Source organism: Notechis scutatus, chromosome 16 (assembly GCF_049901735.1).
Source record: "Notechis scutatus isolate UNSWTSFEM ecotype Mainland chromosome 16, rNotScu1.2, whole genome shotgun sequence".
Lineage (NCBI taxonomy): Eukaryota > Metazoa > Chordata > Lepidosauria > Squamata > Elapidae > Notechis > Notechis scutatus.
The window spans coordinates 1,840,552-1,860,561 of NC_142024.1; the positions used below are offsets into that span (position 1 = coordinate 1,840,552).

The 20,010-nt window shown below is 43.6% G+C and overlaps 2 protein-coding genes across 7 annotated transcripts; both read left to right on the top strand.

Moving 5' to 3' along the window:
• The first annotated feature begins 165 nt into the window (after positions 1 to 165).
• C16H1orf50 (chromosome 16 C1orf50 homolog) lies at positions 166 to 3,649 on the top strand. Its single transcript, XM_087944658.1, has 3 exons — positions 166 to 358; positions 1,161 to 1,247; positions 1,689 to 3,649. The coding sequence occupies exons 1-3, from the start codon at positions 197 to 199 to the stop codon at positions 1,833 to 1,835; spliced, it is 396 nt and encodes a 131-aa protein (XP_087800784.1). The 5' UTR covers positions 166 to 196; the 3' UTR covers positions 1,836 to 3,649.
• A 637-nt stretch (positions 3,650 to 4,286) lies between these two features.
• Positions 4,287 to 19,728, top strand: CDC42 (cell division cycle 42). 6 transcript variants are annotated; one of them, XM_087944445.1, is made up of 6 exons: positions 4,287 to 4,422; positions 9,601 to 9,742; positions 11,385 to 11,457; positions 12,795 to 12,904; positions 13,914 to 14,111; positions 19,540 to 19,728. In XM_087944445.1, exons 2-6 carry the CDS (start codon positions 9,638 to 9,640, stop codon positions 19,627 to 19,629), a joined length of 576 nt encoding a protein of 191 aa, XP_087800571.1. In that variant the 5' UTR covers positions 4,287 to 4,422; positions 9,601 to 9,637; the 3' UTR covers positions 19,630 to 19,728. The 6 variants fall into 6 exon arrangements, with proteins under 6 accessions (XP_087800571.1, XP_087800570.1, XP_087800572.1 ...); XM_087944444.1 differs by having other exon boundaries at positions 4,287 to 4,347; XM_087944446.1 differs by lacking the exon at positions 19,540 to 19,728 and adding an exon at positions 17,787 to 18,779.
• Positions 19,729 to 20,010: the final 282 nt, after the last annotated feature.

The following is a 20,010-nucleotide window of genomic DNA, read 5'->3' on the forward strand; positions in this document are numbered from 1 at the left end:
CCGCCTTTTTGTCACAGGGAGACGTCCGGTTGGCAGATGCCCCGCGAGTCCCGCCTGTTCCCCCGAACGCAGCTCTTTCGTCATCCGTCCAATGAAAAGCCGTCTCCGCTCCTTCCGCCCCGCCCTCTCACTGAGACGCGAGGGCAAGCCCTCCAATAGGAAAGTCGAGTGGGCGTGGCCTGTGCTACCTCCCAGCATGGCGGCCAGAGAAGGGGTGGAAGTGGACGCTCGTCCGGTTCCTCCGCCGGCGAGCTCGGCGCTGGTCGAGCGGGGAGTTTCCGAGGGTCTGCAGCTGACCCCCGCCGCTCGAAAGTCGCAGCCGTCGGATCTGGTGGCTTTGGCCGAGCAAGTGGAGAAGGTGAGCGAGAGTGCCTCTGGGCATGTGCAGAGTGCCGAGGGATCTCAGGTCCCCGGTGTGTCCAGAATGACCCCAAGGGAGACCTGGCTGCTTACGACGAAGGAACTCCAACGATAGGAGTCTATTATTTGGGGTTAATGAAGAAAAAACCCTAATTTTACGAATATAATATAAGAGAGGCCTCTTGTGTGCTGGGTTGCCCTTTTAAATGTTAGATTTTGTATTTATATATTAGTTGTTTGGATTGTATTATTATTTATGTATTTATAATTTATTATTATTGTCTTCAATTCGATTCAGAGTCTGGGACTGACAAAAACAATAGTTCAGGTCCTAACCAAGGTTTTTTTTTTGCATATTATTACTATTACTATTATTATAAACTTTAATTAATTCAACATAAAAGTCAAATGAACGTTTGAAAACATATTATTGACTGGCACTGATGGCTGATACGGGATGCTGCCAGCATTTATTAATAATATTTAATAATTTAATAATAATGTAATGATAATTTCTATGTTAAACATGAAACTCAGTCAACTGAATATTTAGAAATTATTATTACTGGTATTACCATTATTACCATTATTATTACCATTATTATTATTATGCACAAATGACACTTCCCATTATTATTGGTATTGTTGGTATTATTATTGTTGATTTAATCTTCAATTCGATTCACAGTCTGGGATTGGTTAAAAACAAAGTCCTAACCAAGGACCTAAGAGGAGTTGTTAATTTATTTTGTACGCCACCCCGAATTGCTGTTTCAGAAGTCGGCCTTTTGTCTCCCCAGGCGGATGAGTTTGTCCGAGCGAATGCCTGCAACCGGTTAACCGTCATTGCAGAACAAATCCGATATTTGCAAGAACAAGCCAGAAAGGTAATAATGGGCACGACGCCAGACCAGAATTATCCATAGTTGAAGAAGAGTTGAAATACTAAAAAGGGCAAGAGATGATGTAGATATAAATTACTTCTTAATATGGTACCTGCTTTGTTAAGGGTTAGAAAATAAAGGTAGAAAGCAGAAATTGGGAAAATAGTATTATGTATACCGAGATATAACAGAATACATTATAATTACTATATATACGTAAATGTTAGAAGTTGAAAGATTATGTACACCTAAATAGTATTATTATTAGTATTGTGTATAAAATACATTGACCCACACAATTCACTGGTCACCAAACACTTAATGGTTGTTAAAGAAAAAAAAACTATAAGTAAAATTGCAAAAATATATATATATATATTGATGTTTGATGGGAATTCGCCTATTTTTATGCACTAAGTATGACCTGGTTTTCTTAACTTGTAGGTTCTGGAAGATGCCAAAAGAGACGCCGACCTCCACCACGTGGCTTGTAACTTTGTGAAAAAACCTGGAAACACTTATTACCTGTACAGGAGAGAAAGTGGCCAGCGTTATTTCTCCTTGCTTTCCCCAAAGGTATTTGTAAACTGAGAAAAAGTTGACGCGGTAAATCCTCTGGGTTAAAAAAGATAACATTTCCCCCCCTCCTACCCACCTCCAAATTCTGTATATAGGAAAGAGAATTCTGTGTCACACTAAAAATTAAATTTTGAACTTTTAATGTTCGTTGTTCGCCTAGTCTCGACTTATGACAGTTCGTTTAATGACCATTCGAACTTACAATGGCACTGAAAAAAGAACTTATCACTCTTAAGGCTGTTGTAGCATTTCCCCGTGGTCACGTGATCAACAGCCTCGCATTTACGATGATTGCAGTGTCCCAGTTTTCCTCACTGCTGCCAGCCTTCATAAGCTCCGAAGGCAGCACTCCACTCCCTGATGGTCCTGGCCCCATCCCTGCATCCCACGCAGGCCCCTCACCCGAGTCCTCGCTCTCCGAGACCTCAGCCGTCTTAACCTGCTGCCGGCAAACCACAAAAAAAGCGGGGTTGGTTGGCAGCCTGTTTTTTTTTCGGGGGAACCCTGCTTAACACGCTCCTTTCTTCCATCCGTCTAGGAGTGGGGGCTAACTGCCCCAACGAGTTCCTCGCCGGCTACAGGCTGCAACACGACCTCTCCTGGACCCCTTCGGACGAGGCGGAGAAACGGGACACCGAACTCAACATCTTGGAGAAGCTGCTGGACCAACAAGCCATTTTGCCCCCTTGTAGCGAACCCAATTTTTGCGGCCTTACGATGTGACGCCCGGTTCTCCTCTTCGCAAAGGTTCTCTCCTGGCTGCTTCTGAGAAACCGAAAGGGGCAGAATGACTGGAGAACAGCTTCCTCTTCGACACCCATTTGGAAATTTTTTCCTGATTTTTGTTTTGAATTTTAGTTTCCCATCCTTGCAGTTTTAGCCCTTTAGTGACAGGACGGCGGCCTGAGAAAGTAATTTTTGCCTCGTTTCAGGTCCCCTCCTGCAAGGGACAGTCCAAATTAAGACCGCCTCTCCTTTTCCCTCCTCCCCAAGTTGGGAATCCTCTCGCTCTTCAGCAGACAAGGTAAGAGGCGGTAGGGTCCCCTTGGAGGTCATCTAATCCCACCCTGTTCCCAGGGATAAAATCCATCACAACAAACTTGACTGTAATTATATTTATGTCTTGCTTTCCCAATTGGGAAGATTATTTATTTATAGAATGAAGGTTTTTTTCTTTTCATTTTCCCAATAACCTGAGAGGTAGCTTGGACCGAAAGAAAACCACAGGTTTTTTTAAATTATTTTATTTTTAATCAGAGGAAGGAGATTTAACTAATAGTTTTATTTAGTTAGGAATCCCATTGCATTGAGGAGAAAATTCTCTTCCTGTAACGGATGTAATAAGAATATTTATCACGGGGAATGCTGAGTGTCCGGTATGAGGCAACAGATCTTGGTCCTAACAGTTTGGATATTTTAATTATTTTTTTAAGAACCTAAAAACGAACAGAAACTAGTTGAAACAGAACAAAGAAGGAAGGAAAGAGAAGGGAAAAAGTAAACACAAACATGCAACAAGAAAGAATAAAAAAACACAAATTTCTGATTTCCTTTACAGCAAAACATAATTATAAAATAATCACGAGGATTCCAAAAAGGCTCCCTTTTTCCATTTTTTCCAATCATCAAAACCACGAGTGTATTTTTTTCTTGTTTCATGCAAAATGAAATGACTTTGGGCCAGTCCCTCTCTCTCACCACCTCACAGGGTTGTTGTTATTGCGGGGAAAATAGGAGGAGGGACTACTAGATATGTTCGCCGCCTTGAATTATTTATAACAATAATGGAATTTTTTAAAAAAAATCTAATAAAAATGCAAACATCACTACTTTTGTGCATCCCTAATGTTTGGAAATTGAAAGGTGAAAAATTTGACACACCATGTATATATATCTGTATTTCTCTCTGTGTATGTGTGTGTGTGTGTATATATGTGTGTGTGTATATATGAAATCTGTATATGTATATATGGTAGCCTTTGTATCGTGTGTATACACACCACATAGATGTATATAGAGACAAACATGGAGATACACTATTTCCTATACACTATTGCATATCTATCATCCATCTATATAATATACACCTCCATACATGCATATACATAGGCATATGTGTATATGCACTATCTCGTATGTATAGATGCGCACGTATGTCCATATTCATGCAGATATATAGACAGATACACAAAACAGCATGCATACATGCATGTAGCCTATCTGTGCTGGCGTATGCACACGTGTGTGTACACACACAGATAGACAGACAGACAGAGAAGCTAGATGGGATCCTCCTCCATGTCCTCCATTAAGCAGGCCGCCCCTCCCAAGAGAGCGGAGCGGAGGCCCCGCCCGACGCACGAGCGTAACGTGCTCCCTCCCCTCCCCTCCCCGGCGCCGCCTGAAGCCCCGCCTCTGCAGGGACGCGGTGATGTAAGCGCGCCCGCCCGTCCGCCCGCCCCTGCTGCCCAGGCGAGGAGACCCCGCAGCGAGCTGCCAACGCCCGGCGGAGCAGCGCTGTGAGGTAAGAAGGCGGCGGCAACAACGGCGGGATTCTCGGCCCGGTCGGCGGCGGCGGAGGCTGAGGGAGGGAAGGAAGGTAGGCGGGCGGCCTCTGCGGTGCGTCTCCGGGAGGGGGATGAGGGGGAGAAAGGGCCCCCGGGTCGGCCTCGCCTCAGCCTTTGTGGGGGAGGGGGAGCTCGGCCCTTTCCTGAGGGGGTGGGGAGGGGCGCGCTTACCGGGAGGGAGGGGTCACCCGCCGGGGTACGTCTATGTGTGTGTGGGGGGGACGGGACGGGGACACGACGACGGCGACCACAACGCCCATCCTCGGGCGGGGATGATGGGAGCTGCGATACCGGCGGCGCTCGGGGACGGGAGGGGGCTGCCCTTCCCCGTCTCCTCGCTCCCAGCTTCCCCCTCACAGCGGGACGGCCGGGGAGGATGGGCGTTGGAGTTCGGCGAGGAGGGGAGGGGAGGGAGGCGCTTGGGGGGGCAACCTGTGTGTGTGTGTGTTGTGTGTGGGGGGGCGAGGAAACGCCCTCCAAGCTGGGGTCTCTGGTAGGGGAGGGGGCGTCTGCCTGTCCCCCCTTCCCTGCCCCCCGATCGCTTCAGGAAGGGGGCGAAGAGGCCCGGAAGACCATAGAGAGCCGGGCCGCGGGAAGGATCGGTCACTTCCGGCGCTGGGGAGGGGAGGATAAAGGGTGGGGAGAATAGGGGGAGGGGGGGTCCTCCCCGCTGCCTTCCCAGCGTTCCTGGCGGAGGAGGGAGGCAGATGGGGAAAGAGGCCTCCTTTCCTTCTTCTTTCCTTCCTTCTTCCTTCTCCTCTATTCCTCCCTTCCTTTTCTTTCTCCTCCCCCATTATTTCTTCCTTCCTTTCATTTCTTCCTCCCCTCCCTTTATTCTTTCGTTCCTTCTCCAGCCTCCTCCTCCATTCCTTCCTTTCTTCCTCCTCCCCACTTTCTCTTCTTCCTTCTCCTTTTCATCTCTCCCTTCCTTCTCTCCCCTCCTTCTCCTTCGTTCCTTTCTTCCTCCTCCTTTCCTCCTCCTCTTCTCCTCTTCCTTCTCCTTTCCCTTTTCCCTCCCCTTCTCTTTCCTCTTCTCTTCCCTCCCTCCTTCTTCCTTTCTTCTTTTCCTTCTGTCCTTCCTTCCTTCCTTCCTTCCTTTTCCATTTTTCTGTGATTCTGTGGTTTCAATTTGCCTTAAAGCACTTAAGGCTGGCTGGGGAATTCTGGGAGTTGAAGTCTAGAAGAAGAACTCCGAGGTCCCTTCCAGTCCTAGAATTCTAAGACGGAAAACGGCTTGGAAAGATGGGGCTGGTTGAGGATGTTTAGGAAAGGGGGCAGGTTGGGGGATTTCGCCCACTTCTCCTGGGCTATATCGTGGGGCCAAAGGCAACCCAGCTCAGACTCCCCATTAAAATCTCAACAGGTTTCAACATGCACAAAGTGCTGGGAATCCAGTTCAGGGCTCTCTTGCATTGACTGGGAATGTTTAGTCATAAGGGGTTTTTTTTTTTGCACGGGCTAAACTCCCAATTAATTTAGGCAGTACTATAGGTATGTTGTATATACCCAAAATGTAATGGCTTACCTCAGGGGTCTCTCCAAACTTTGCAATTTTAAGGCTTGTGGACTTCAACTCCCAGAATTCTCAGCCAGCCATGCAGCCAAATCCACAAGTCTTAAAAGTTGCTAAGTTTGGAGACCCCCTGGTCTGCCTGATGGGAGACCCCTGACTGGTACGTTTGACATAGGTTCTTTTTATCTGGATGGCAGCAGGCAAAATGGCAGCATTTGAGTTACTGGTGGGAAGCTTTGCTTCTCTTCCCCAATCGAATTTACCTCTGGGAGGTCTCCTCACCACTGTGGAGGAGGCTTCTGCAGCCTTTGAACCCCACTGTCTCAAGAATGGGTGTGTATAGCATTGAATTTCATAGGTGAAAAAGGCAGGATTATACTGTGTCATCACTAGCTTGAATCCCCAAGATCAGAAGCAAAGGGATTATAAAAGCTAGTTAGACCATCTCTCTGATTTGAATAGCATTATACGCTACATTAGCGAAGATTCCCCCCCCCCCATCTTAATCCAGTAGAATTTTTACAGTTTAAATGTCCATTCGTTTCCTTGGTTTAGGATAAAGAATAATTCAGGGGAGCCAACAACATAAATACAGATTATACAGTTGTATATTAGTAACTAGTATTTAAACAAGCAGTTATGGGAATCATAAAAGTGGATTCTCTTATATAATGATATAGTGAGTTGAATCAGAGCATTTTTTTAAACAATTAGTTTTTTTACATATTCAAATGGAGATTGGCTCACCTGTAATGTGGAAATGATAGTCCTTTAATGATTGCTTAGATGTATATAATAATTGTAGAGAGCAGTGTCCTTGGTACTCTTTGTGAATGAACTCGGTATATAATATGTCTCATAATGCTCTTTCTAATACTTCATTTAGGTCAGTATTTTGCATGCACACTTTATTTTCAATCTAAAATTCTGTCCCCTGAGTGATACATGGAATGTGGACATTCTGAAAAAAAATTAAGTCTTGTTTTTAAGATGCTTTAGCGGTTCTCTTAATGTAGAAAAAAACCTCTGAATTAGAAAGTCCCTGTTTTGTAGGCCATCTGTTCTGGGAATGCAGAAGAATCTACAAAGAAATCTTCCCCATCTCAGGATGATAAGAGGTTTTGTGTTCCTTGACATACAAAGCACTTCAAATGTGCTACACCATCCATGTTTAGTTTTTATTACCAGTCCAGATTGAAGGCTCGGTGAGCTGAATTGTGTGAAGGAAAGAGATAAGGAGAGGTTTCAAATGTAAGCCTGGCCGGAGATGGCATTGGAGACCTTCTTGTTATCTTTGCTGATTTGATAGGCGAAGGAGCGGGTGGGCTTAAGTGCCTGCAGAGTTTCTGCTTGCCTGTCCCAGTCAGGCACCCATTTTGGCATAGTTGCAAGAAAGGTTGCAAGACAGGCACGAATCAGGAGAGCCAATAACTTGAGGGATTGCAAATCAACTTTTGTTTGTGGTTGCTTACGCTTTAAAATTTCCTTTTTGTATGCACTTGCACAGAGAGCTGGAAAATTTCTGCCCATCGGTTTGTGTTGGTGAGTGGGGAAGATCAGCGTGTTGATTTGTCCTAGGTCGTCATATTCCTTTGTGTTGATTGGTCTCTGATCGGTCATTTTGACAATGCCACTTAGGTATTCCCCCTGTTTTGGAAAAATGTGTTCAAACATGTCATATGAAAAACCTCTCGGGTTGTTCAACTTCTGTGCAGAATATGCAATAAACAGTTATTCAGTCCCAGCTTAAATGCCAAGAAATGGATAGCAATAATTAAATTTGCTAATTTGGCAGTTACTGGGATTGTACATATGCTAAGAATTAGGTATCATTTCATACTGGATGTAAGATGTCCAGTCTCTACCATATTGTATGCTATATATAGAAGAAAGCAGCCTTATAATTTCAAGGTTTGTTTCCCTAAAGTGGGTTTTGCAATTGACTGATGGTTATTTTGTCAATGCTTGCAGTGTTCCAGTGATGCTCCAGATGTTTGTGATTGCACCCAAAATGCCTATTACTATTGGTACTATCTTTGCTTTTTTTTGCCACAGCAGTTCTTCTGTTTGCAGATATTATTTGATGACTTTTTCTAGTTCTTCCTCTTCTATTCTTCTGTCTCCAGATATTGTCCACAATCCAGATTTTTTTTTGTCTTATCAATAGTTGTTACATCTGGGGTGTTATGCAGCAGGTGGGCTGTCTGTTTGAAACCTAAAAACTTAGAGCACTTTAGCGTCTTCATTTTCTATGACTGGTTAAATTTTAAAAGATGCTCATTTTAATCTTTTCTGACCAGAGTAGAGATCCAGATATTTGTTCTCGATGTGGTAGAATACTAAGTTACTCATTTTTGTTTAGACTCTTAGAAAAAACATTTTCCATTTTAGATGAAATGTAACAAATGTGAGTGAAAAATAATCAGAAGTGTATAGATGTTGTACCACAGTGAAAAGTAAAGTTTGTGTACAAGCACACAGACCAGGTTTACTGTGGCTGCATAACAGGCCTCCTGCAGAAGAAAATAATTATATATTCTCTTGAGATGCATCTTGATGAGACTCTAATAAGTCTTAACAAGCTTTCATTATGGTATTATTTACTCCAATTCCCTAAAACCCTATATCAACAGTCTCCAATACTTTTGCAGCTCTGCTTCCTTGTTGGTAGGCCCATTGATGTGGAGAGAAACATGAAAAGAAACCAGTCAAAGTTCAGTGATACAGAGGAACACTCCCACAAATAGGAAGGGGCCGTGCAGTAATTGTCATTACTTGGTATAAATCTGTGCTGTTCAAAATAATTCACCTCTACATTTAGATGATGAACCAGCCAACTTCTAAGAACTTCTGGATTTCTTAGAAAGGTTGCTATTGAGGGTATAGGACCATGCACATGCGTGAACCTTGAAAATTTCATCAGAAGAATAAGAAAACTGCTGCTGGTTTTCATTTTCCCACCCCCAGAACTGGAATGACTTATAGCAGAATTAAAAATTGCAGAAGGATTTTGGTGTTGGTAGATTTCAGCATCCTGAAAAAGCATGTTCTTTTGGTGTGACGTACAAATGATAGAAATACAGTAAGATGGAATGCGATTGTTACCTCCGAGTGCCTGCTTGCAAAACAGGAAGGAAAGTTCTCGTGGTTAAAACCAAATTCTAACATTGGCATGAAGCTTAGCGCCGGTATGAGTAATAAAAGTTTTACGTTGTGTTGCATGATGTGTGATGTTAATGTAAGTCCTTACATTGCACTACACAACCTCTTGTTTCATATTCCTGCTTTACAGAAAAATCTGTACAGGACGTGTTATGCAAATGCTGGCATTTTCTGTTTGGGGGGGAGAAAAAGAGCCTTTTGCTTCTTGTTAGTCATGATTCAGAGCCTTTTCATCAATGTTTCTACCACCCAGGATCCCTTGAGAATAACACATTTTTCATGGGATTTCCTAGAACTTTCCTTGCGAAGGAACAAAGCTAAAATTTAATTCAGAATCTTATAATCAGCTAGATTAGGTGGGGGAAAATTGGTTTTAATCTCCCTTTCATGCTCCTGTTCTCTTTTGATCTGCTTTTGGGGGGTTCTACTTACTGTAGCTGAATTTCTTGAGAGGCCTATGCTGAAAGTGCAATAACAATAATAAAACGTTTTCTATCCTTCACATAATTACCTGACTTCCTGTTTTTTTCCCCAGATTAATTTTGGACCTGATATAGCAACAAATTTGAACTATGCAGACAATTAAATGTGTGGTTGTGGGAGATGGTGCTGTTGGTAAAACATGTCTTCTAATTTCTTATACAACAAATAAATTCCCCTCTGAATATGTACCAACGGTGAGTAAAAGGTGGTACTTTATCTCTCTCTTTTCTTGTACAAGGTTAACAGAGAATTATGGCGCTGCCAATTAGATATATATGTATGAAATAAAACCCTAACCAGTGATGATGGTAGTAGAAACAATGGCTAGAAGGTCCGGCAAAGCATTTGAAGGAGGCATTCAGCAACATGGATGAGTGAGCATTAAAGGAGCCACATCCTTTTCAAGGCTTGGCCGTCTGCATTTGCACACCTAGACAATGGATGAACTGAGACTGCCAGTGGAGAATAGTCTTCAGCGTGTATATATATGCTGAAGGCTCTTCTCCTCTGGCAGTCTCAGTTAATTGTCTAGGTATGCAAACAACTGGTGACAGCTTGGGTACCCTCGGTGCTCTCTGAGGTTGGTTGTATTCTTGCAGACATTTCCTTACCAAACTAGGTAACATCATCAGTGCACCAAGGACCCCACGGTCCAACCCTGAGCTACAAATATTCTCTCAGTGGATTCAAATATTCCAAAGGTGGCTTAATGCTTCCAGCTTTGCTTTACTTTGCTCGCTCTGACATGCTTAACAAAACTTTTTAAGTGTTTGGCCCAGTACTAAGAGCAAGGGGTTTAGATTTAAATACTTAAATACTAAACCTTGCTGGAGATTTTGACCCAAACTTCAGATGAAGTAGATAAATAAATGGGGGATCAGTTGTACCTTCCCAAATCAAGATCATATGTACATCCTGAACTTTACATAAACAAAGGTAAGTTAATAACTGTTTGCAGTACATTTAACCAGCATTAATATATGTTTCCCTGGGTTGAACAACAGTGAAAAGGTGTGTTATACAGGCACTGATGTATCCTAAGTTATGTTTATCATTTTGTAATTGTTTCTAAATGCAGCACAAAATACCCCCCTCCAAAATAAGACTAGCTGTGTACATATGTGAATACTGACCTTAGTACATAGCCATTTAATTAGTTTTATAATACCAATTAGATTACATTTTTATTCCTGCCTTTTTAAACACAACTTAAGGCAGTGAACAACGTACCTAATATTCCTGCCTCCCAGTTTTCCCCACACCCACCACCTTGTGAAGTGGGTTGGGCAAGAGTGAGTGACTGGTTTTCAGGCCTAAGGAAAACCTAGCACTCAAGTTTCCCGGTTTTTAAGCCAGCATATTCAAGTGTGTTTCACTGCTTGGAAGATTATTTAAATCAAGTTATTTAATCTATAACAACGTTGTGTTTTAAAATGTCCACTTAGGTTCAAATGTCAGTCTGCTGGTTTTTCTTAAAAAAAGAAAAGCCTTTGATTTGTAGGCGGGAAACTTAAAATATTGTAATTACACGTTGACTTCATTGATTAAAAATAATGGTTCTGAGTAGGGCAGGTTGGGTCCCATTGTCATTGATGTTGTTGCCTGCTGGTTAAGGATATATTTTGCTGATTAAATTAGCGATAGCAAATTTTGAAAGGGGGTTCCTTTCCCAACTAGATTAGACTGTTACCCACTACTGATGGATGGACTTGTTCTGCTGGTTTCTTACAGGTTCATATTTCTATATAAACAGTTGATTTAAGTCCCAGGTATGCTTTATGTTTGGCAGATGAATGATCGATGCTGAAAGCTGTTCCTTGTCTTTTAACTCCGCAGGTGTTCGATAACTATGCTGTAACAGTGATGATTGGCGGGGAGCCATACACCTTAGGCCTGTTTGATACCGCAGGTAACTGCTTTTTAAGTCTGTTCATCCTTTGAGGAAGAAGGCGAAGAGGGGTTTGTAGTTGCTATGGCACAGCTTGACTGACTGTTGGTAAAACTTCAATGTACAAGTATGCCGAAAACCAGAGAAATATTATAACCGCTCAAAGCAATGTGTAATGTAAAGAATGCTAGTTTGTTTTGTGGTTCCTTTCCAAACATACCCCTTTTCCCTCGGTGGGACTGTTCGTTTTTTAATTTGTAAGCTGCTTTGGAAGCCTTCCTAGAAGAGGGAAGGAATAAAATGTTCCTTGGTGGATAGTTCTTGCTTTTCTCCTCTTTAAAATCCCTTCTGGGCCTTGTACTCTGTGAACGAGTTGAATCTGCCAGAATGTCTTGGTTTGGGAAATGACACTCGGGATGACTACAGCTGTCATTTCCTGCTTTGCATATCTCGGATAGAAAGGACATTTTTTTAGGTACAGCTTCTTCAGAAGCAGAACTGCTAGTGATCTGCACCGTTACATTTATTGTACCAAGCGTCGCCTCGATCTTTCCTCAGAAAGTGGAGGATTAACAGCATTTGTGTCTGGCCTTGGAGTAAACCTTGACTTCTGTCCTCACAGCTATCCGATACAGTGGGGCCGTTCTTCCTTCTAGAAGCAACAATCTGAAAGTGCAACTGGATTTTATTCTGGGAATTACATCCCTGCTTATTTACATGTTATCATTTGGACTTCTGAGTCACAGGCGGAAAGGGGGGGACGCTTCCCTTTGGAATGCGCACAGCTTAAAGTTTGAGTCGCCTGAAAGAGAAGAGGGCAGTTTTGCTTGACTCTCTTCAGCAATGTTCCTTTCTCATACTGATATATACCTGAGCTAAAATTCTAAAGCCACTGACAGATGTACCGGTGGTTCTCGGTTTGCAGCAGTTCGCTTAGTGACTGAAGTTACAGCGGCATTGAGGAAAAAATGACTTAGCACCATTTTTTCCACACTTAATGACCGTTGCAGCCACCCCCATGGTCATGTGATTTAAATCTGTACCCTTGGCAACTGACTCATATTTATGACGGTAACATTGCCCCCGGGGTCTCCTGTCCAGCAAAGTCAGTGGGGAAGCCAGATTCACTTAACGACCGTATGGCTAACTTAACAACTGCAGTGATTACCTTAACAGCTGTGGCCATAAAATGGAGCAAAACTCACTTTTAACACGTTTCTCCCCTTAGCGACCTAAAGGTTGGGGTCAGTAAGTCGAGGACTACCTGTACACCTGTGTGAAATGTTGCCGTCGTACTTTTTTCTTCATCCAGAGACCAGGTTTCTAATGTCGGTCTCTTATTTTTTTTTTCCCCCCAGGACAGGAAGATTATGACAGATTACGGCCCCTCAGCTACCCACAGACGGATGTGTTTCTGGTCTGCTTCTCTGTGGTCTCGCCCTCTTCGTTTGAAAACGTTAAGGAAAAGGTGAGGGCGTTCGGTCTGCACCCATGGCAGGAGGCTTTTGATCCCAGGGCTCCCTGGTGCTCCCGGAGCCTCGGTTGCATTCTTGCGGGCGTTTCATTAACCAAACTAGGGCAATACCATCAGACTGATAGCAGCAGCCGTAGCCCTTAGACTTGTGTGCCGCCTCACAGTGCATTTCAGCCCTCTCTTAAGTGGATGGCAGACTCCAACAACCTGCGTCCTCATTCTACTGGCCTCAGAAGGCTGAATTGTCCTTGAGCCAGTCAGGATCAAACTCCTGGCTGTGGGAATGGTTAGCCTGCAATCCTGCATTCTAATCACTGTGCCATCATAGAATAGAAAATAGAACAGAATAAGGAATGCAGAATAGAATAGAATAGAATAGAATAGAATAGAATAGAATGCAGAATAGAATAGAATGCAGAATAGAGAACAGAACAGAATAACAGGAAAATAATAGAATAGAAGGGAAATAGAAGAGAATAGCCCTGAGACTTATATACCGCTTCATACTGCTTTACGGCTTTTTCTAAGCGGTTTAGAGTCAGCATTATTGCCCCCCAGCAATCTAGATCCTCATTTTACCAACCTCGGAAGGCTGAGTCGCCTGCCATCCTGCATCCTAAGCACCGCACCACCGGGGACTCGTGATATTAAAACTAGTTGGATCATGAAGCACCTGCAAAAAGAGAACCGCGCTTAGAGAGCAATGCACACCCCTACAGTTCCATCCTGGGCTTCCCATATTCTCTGCCCTGGGTGCCTTTCAACCCTCAACGTCAAGGGCTCTTCAGACTTGGCAGCTTTTAAGACTTGTGGGCTTCAACGCCCAGAATTCCTGAGCTAACATGACGGGAGGAGGAATTCTGGGCGTTGAAGTCCACAAGTCTTAAAAGCTGCCAAGTCTGAAGAGCCCCGCTCAACGGTAACAGCCCAGTGTTTCGTTCATGCGATGTTTTTTTTTTTTTTAACCTGACGGCCGGTGACGTTTCCCCCCCCCTCTCTCCAGTGGGTCCCCGAAATCACTCACCATTGTCCGAAGACTCCGTTTCTGCTCGTCGGGACCCAGATTGACCTCCGAGACGACCCTTCGACGATCGAGAAGCTCGCCAAGAATAAGCAGAAGCCCATCACTCCCGAGGCCGCGGAGAAACTGGCGCGGGACTTGAAAGCTGTCAAATACGTGGAATGCTCTGCGCTCACACAGGTAAGCTGCCCCCCCCCCCCAGTCCAAATCTATGTGCATGGCGGTTGTTAGCGGAAGTTGGGTGGGGCAGAACCTCAGAGGGCAATAGGGCTTCCGACAGGTAAGTTCCTCTTGGAAGGGTCTCGCCATCGGTTTGTGCAGCTGTCAGTCACCTGTAAACATTCTCAAGGTAGGATCGGCCAAAAAAACCCCACAAATCTCTTGGACCAACTTTTGCATGCGGTGCTTTTTAAAAAACAGCAATAAATTGGGTTGCGTAAAGCAAATGGAGACGGCCATTCAGCGTCCCGGCACTCCCCTTCGTATTTAACTCCCCATTGATTCAAAACCTTAATTGCAAGCAGAGCCGGTGTCTCAATAGCCTTTGGATGATAAATTGGATAATTGCAAAAGGCAGGAGGAGGAGGAGGTGACGGTCGAAACAAGCAGGTTAGGCTTGTTGGGCAACCCAGAATCTGTCGGGCTCACCCTGCAAAGTTTTTCAACTCGGATGTTACGATTTATTCGTGGTCTGTGGATGCAAGATAAGAAAAGGTGTTTTTTTTTAATGGATGGTGTGCAGAGTTGGTTGCCTGATAAGTGCACCCTCCTTATGCAGGCCCAGGGAGGAAAGGGTCAGGGATGGCACGAGGCAGGGAGGGAGGCGATGGCATGGTGGCAAAGGGACTTGGTGGTTGGGCAGGAGGGGCTAAATTGCCTGAGTTACACAGTGTGCGCAGCATCAGAATTGCGAGGTGGTATTGTCAGAAACCGAGCACCTTCAGGGAGTTACGGAAGAGCCAAAGGATGGTATTAATACACAGTTTTGAATGATAGCTCTCTGAGTTCACCCCCAGCGTTAAAAGGTGGGGCAGGGCATAAATTAGAGGTAGACTTTGACTTTCAGCTCAGAATTTCTGTGGTTAAGTGAACTTTGCCCCATTTAACGGACTTTCCTGCCACCGTTCTTTAACAAATCACTGCCGTTCTTAAGTTAGTCACATAGTCGTTAAGCGAGCCCCAGCTTCCCCATGGACTGCTTGTCAGAAGGGGATTCGTGCGACGCTGCAACCATCATAAATAGGAGTTGCCAACCATCTGAATTTTGATCACATGGCCATGGGGATGCCATTTTTTTCAGTGCCGTTGTAATTTCAGTCACTAAGCGAACCGTTGTAAGGACTAACTGTAACTGAAATCTTCCCTGAACTGCATTAAAGTGTCAGGGAGGGAAAGTTTTAGAAGCATTTTCTTCTAGTGGGGAATGGAGATAAGGGATGTTTCCTCCCCTACTTAAACAATATTTTTGAGAGGGAGGTTGGCATTCTGGAGTGTAAAGTGTCAAATAAGCAATAGAAATCAAGGTACGTCCAGAGCAACTTAATTCTTGCACTTGGAAGGAAAGCCTCAGCAAATGTGGTTAGCTTTTTTTGAAAAAAAAGTTCTTGTTTTAATATGAACATAAGAGGAAATAAAAAAGAAGAACACAAAGCCAAACAGAAGTGAAAAGAAACCGAAGCATGTTTGATGCAAGAAGTAATTCAGCCTAGTTTTAAAATAAACTTTCAATTGTCTAGTCTTCCTTCATTCCAAGTGTCGTGGCTGCTGCGCACAGCCAAGAACAAATTCTAATGCCAATCAAATGTTCCTGCTTGTTTTCTTAAAGATAGGATTGTTTAAAAAAAATGCGATTAATTAAATACTATTATTAATCCGAAGAATGCTTCTGTATAAAAAGGCAGATTAAAATAAATGCCTATGAAATGGGAACTGTGTTTAGAACTAATGTGTCTCTTGAACACGAAGGAGTCTGTTCAGATTTTTATCTCCTAGATAAAAAAAGAAATGCTATAGGAAAAACCCTTTTTTAGTCTATAGCACTCAATTTATTCTGAAACTATGTAAACATTTTCTGAAACTATGTATAGGTTTGTAATAATGTTAAGGCACTGATCTTAAAATGTAGCACAGTATCAATTATAAACAATTTAGAACCAATTGTAATGCTTCTAAGAGGATATGTGTATATGTATATATTCTAATCGGGGATACGTTGCTAGGAAATATCTGGTACATAAATAGGAAACCTGATTCAATTGCTTCTTTCATGCCAGATGAGCTTCCTAGGAGAAGTTGGTTAGTCCTGAAACCCCAAATTCTCATTTTTCCCCCCCTTAGACAACTAGCCTTTTAGAGACCCTTTCCATAAATACAGGCACACCTTAACCACATTTGAAAGTTTTTGTGGAGACTGTTTTTGTGGAGAGCTTTGTTAATATATACAGTTCATAGAAGATCCTCCGCTGGTGCTGATAGATAATTTCATATCTCACAGTAGATTTAAGACTAGTTCAGTTTTGTGCCAAGCGTTCCCGTTGGCTGCGGTGGTGGTGGTTTCTTTTCTTAGAAAATAATCTGTTGCTGCAGATCAGGACTCTGCGTGCTGATGTGACTATTGCAGACAGATGGAGGGCATTTTATCTGCAATTTCCCTCCCCCCCTGTCTGCCTTATCACTTGGAGTTGACCGAGTATCCCACAGGTTGAATTTCTCATGTTGGAAACGCCGAGTAGTTTTCCCTCGGCCCAGAAAATGGGAAGGGAGCTATTCTAGACACGAATGTAATTAGTTTCCTGTTGAAGTATTAACGCGTTTCTTGGTAGCAAACTCACGTCCAGTTGTATGGGAACAGCTGTTGGAAAGTCGATGCCTTTCTCTAATTTTACTCTGCCTGTGGCAGGCTGAAATATTAAAACCAGAGGGCAGATTATTCATCCGTCGTATTTGTGCAGCCTCCCCTCTCACGAGAAACTAACTCTGAAGGTGGGGTGGGCCGAGGGTAGTAAGTGAAGAATTGGAAATGGCCACCCTTGGAATAGCTGGTTCATCCTGTGAATTTTGCTAACAAATCCGAGTAGCAAATGCTGGTTAACCTAAGTTCTCCTTTTCACACTTTGTAGTCAAAACCTGGTTAGTTTCTATCGAGGGCATGGAGCTGGCCAGTTGTAACTCTGGTTAAGAAGCCATCGTGTGGTTTGCAGAGCAATCCTCATAGTATCGTGCTCATGAGCCGAAAGGGCCTGGATAGTCAGAGCCGCCTCCTACACACAAAAAATCAGGTTGTGTCCCCCGTCCCGCCCCCGGTGTTAATGTGGAAAGAATCCGATGTCACATTTAAGTAAAGACCTTATCCTCCTCATCTTTTTAATGACCCCATAATCCCTTGCGGTATGGAGGCAACTGAATGGAGCTGAGTGTTTATTGGCTAGCTGCCCTTCCTGTCACCGGTGCGGAGTTTTGTTCAGCAGATATATTCTCATTGCGCCTGGAGAGAGAAAGACCTGCCTCTCCCTAGGATCGAACTCACAGCCTCCTGCTTGCGAGGTGAGAGAGCTCTACCTCCAGGCCACCACGCCGCTCCTTAAGTAAAGGCCTTCTCTTTGTATGAGAACTGGTGTTCAGGTAGAATGCATGTGAACCCTTCGCTCCGCTTGCCTCTCCTTTCCTCCTCCGAAGATCCTCTTTGGGCCAAAAGTAAATCTGCTTCCACTGAACACTTTTGTTCCTGAATGCTCTTTTGTATCTGCCTGTGTGTGTGTGTGTGTGTGTGTGTGTCTGTGTGTGTGTGTCTCTCTCTCTCTCTCTAACCCTCTAACAAAGCTACTATCTTTTTCTCCTCCCCCCTATGTCTTATAGAGAGGTCTGAAGAATGTATTTGATGAGGCTATCCTAGCCGCTCTCGAACCCCCGGAAACTCAACCCAAACGGAAATGCTGTATATTCTAAACAGTTTCCTCTTTTTTTTTCTTTTTTTTTTCTTTTCTTTTCCTTTCCTCCTTGTTGCTGCTTCCTCTCTCCTGCTGTAGAAAGTTGGTTGGAAAAACAACAACACCGCCAACACCACCACCAATAAAACCAATCCTGAACGAAAGAAGCCGTGTCTTTACTTAACGTCTTTAGAGCAAACTCTGTATTAGCTTTGAGGGTTGGGAAAGGGATTAGTAGAAACTGCTTTTTAAAAATAAATAAGTTGGGTGCGGCTGCGGAAACATGAAAATAGACCCGTTAAAATGTGCTTCAGGGTTGCTGGCTCTTTAATAACTGTATGAGTAGGTCACTCGGAGATGCCGTGGTAGCTTTGCTTAGAATAACAATTTCGAAAAAAACGGGGAGGAATAATTGAAAAAGAAATGGATAGGATTTTTATATCTAAATGGAAAGGACTGTACAATCTTATTTCTCTTTTCTCCTTCCTTCCCTCCCTCCCTTCCTCTCCTGTTCTTTCTCTCTCAATTGTATTTGCATGATGATTGTATCTGACATGCTGACCTGCAAGTAATACTAAAATGTTTCTCTCTCTCTCTCTCTCTCTCTGTGCAGTGGGTTTTGCTATACTTTTGACTGTTTGTGGTGTCGTGCAGTATTTGTTGGGGTTCTGGGGGGGTGGATGTTTGGGGCACGGGCTCCTCTGACAATGGCCGACATCTGTTTTCCGGTGACATGGTGATAAATCACTTGATTCCTTCTTAAAGCTTGCACTGTAAACATGTAAAAGCTTTCTTGGGGGGGGCGGAAAAAAAAAGAATATATCATACCTTTTTTTTTTTAACCTCTGCTGTCCGAAGGAAGGAAATGGATCTCCAATTGTAGTACCTGAACATTTCAAAATTAAAAAATGAGCTGTTTGTATACATTGCCTGATGAAGCATTATTCCTGTTTGCTTTCATTTGCTTCAGTTTTAACATCTTAGCGCTCCAACCTGTTTTTATTTTCTCATGCTGGACCGGAGTTGGTTTCCCACCCCACTATTTCTGAGTCCTTCTCTGCTGCTTCAATAACTGGTGACCCGGGCACTTGAGCAAACTTTGCGGGGAACAAAAGTCTCCCCCATTCTGGCTTGCTTCCGATCTAACCTGGTTGAGGCTCCTCAAACTTCTTTCTTCTCAAACCCCAGGGTAGAAACGCACATTGCTTCTCAAATGTGAAGTGTGAGATCCGACACACTTGCTTCTATTCCTCCATTACACTCCCTGCACAATCGGAGAGCGTCATCTTCATGCTCTCTCTCTTTCTTTCTCTCTCTCTTTCTTTCTTTCTTTCTTTCTTTCTTTCTTTCTTTCTCTCTCTCCAAGATTTCCAAACTTGGGGGTCCCAGGCCTACTTTCTTTCCTTCAGGGGCTGCTTTTGCATTTTAAAACTGGTTTCAAGCTGCTTTTCAATAACGCCACCTCCCTCCTGGGCCATTAAATCCATAGATCCACCCAGCTAGGAATAATTGCTTCACAGCAACCGACTCCCCATTTTCCTCCGAACTCGGCTTTCAATTTTTGTCTTTGCTGGTTTCCTTTCTTTCTTTTTAATTTAGGTTTTGGTTTTTTTTAAGACCTGTTTGCTTTGAATAACCCAGACAATGAGACCCTCCCCTTGTTCTCTTTGCCCCCTTTCCAGAAAGGCCTAAAGAATGTATTTGACGAAGCAATATTGGCTGCGCTGGAGCCTCCGGAACCGAAGAAGGGCCGCAGGTGTGCACTGCTATGAACGTCCGGTCTCTCCACAGCCCCTCCTGCCAAGCCTGGTGTTGATGTCATACTAAAAGCAATGTCGAAATCAAAACTAAAAGAGTTTCAGATTTTCCAATATTTTCCTTTTTTTGTTTTTTGTTTTTTTGCAATAATGACAAAAACGCCACGCGCCCCTTTCCCCCCCCATCACGCTCCCTGCGTCAAGAGGCAAACCTTACGCCTTTCCTCCTCCAAGGGCCCTTCAGTTAGACTAATTCTTTAAAAAAAGAAAACCCCGACATAGAGTTAAGGTATCCCGACCCTGCTTAGTAACCTAGGGGTTGGGGTTTTTGTTTTTTGTTTTGGTTCGTTTACTGTTAAATTGTTTTGTTTGTTTGTTTTCGAGATTCAGGCATGC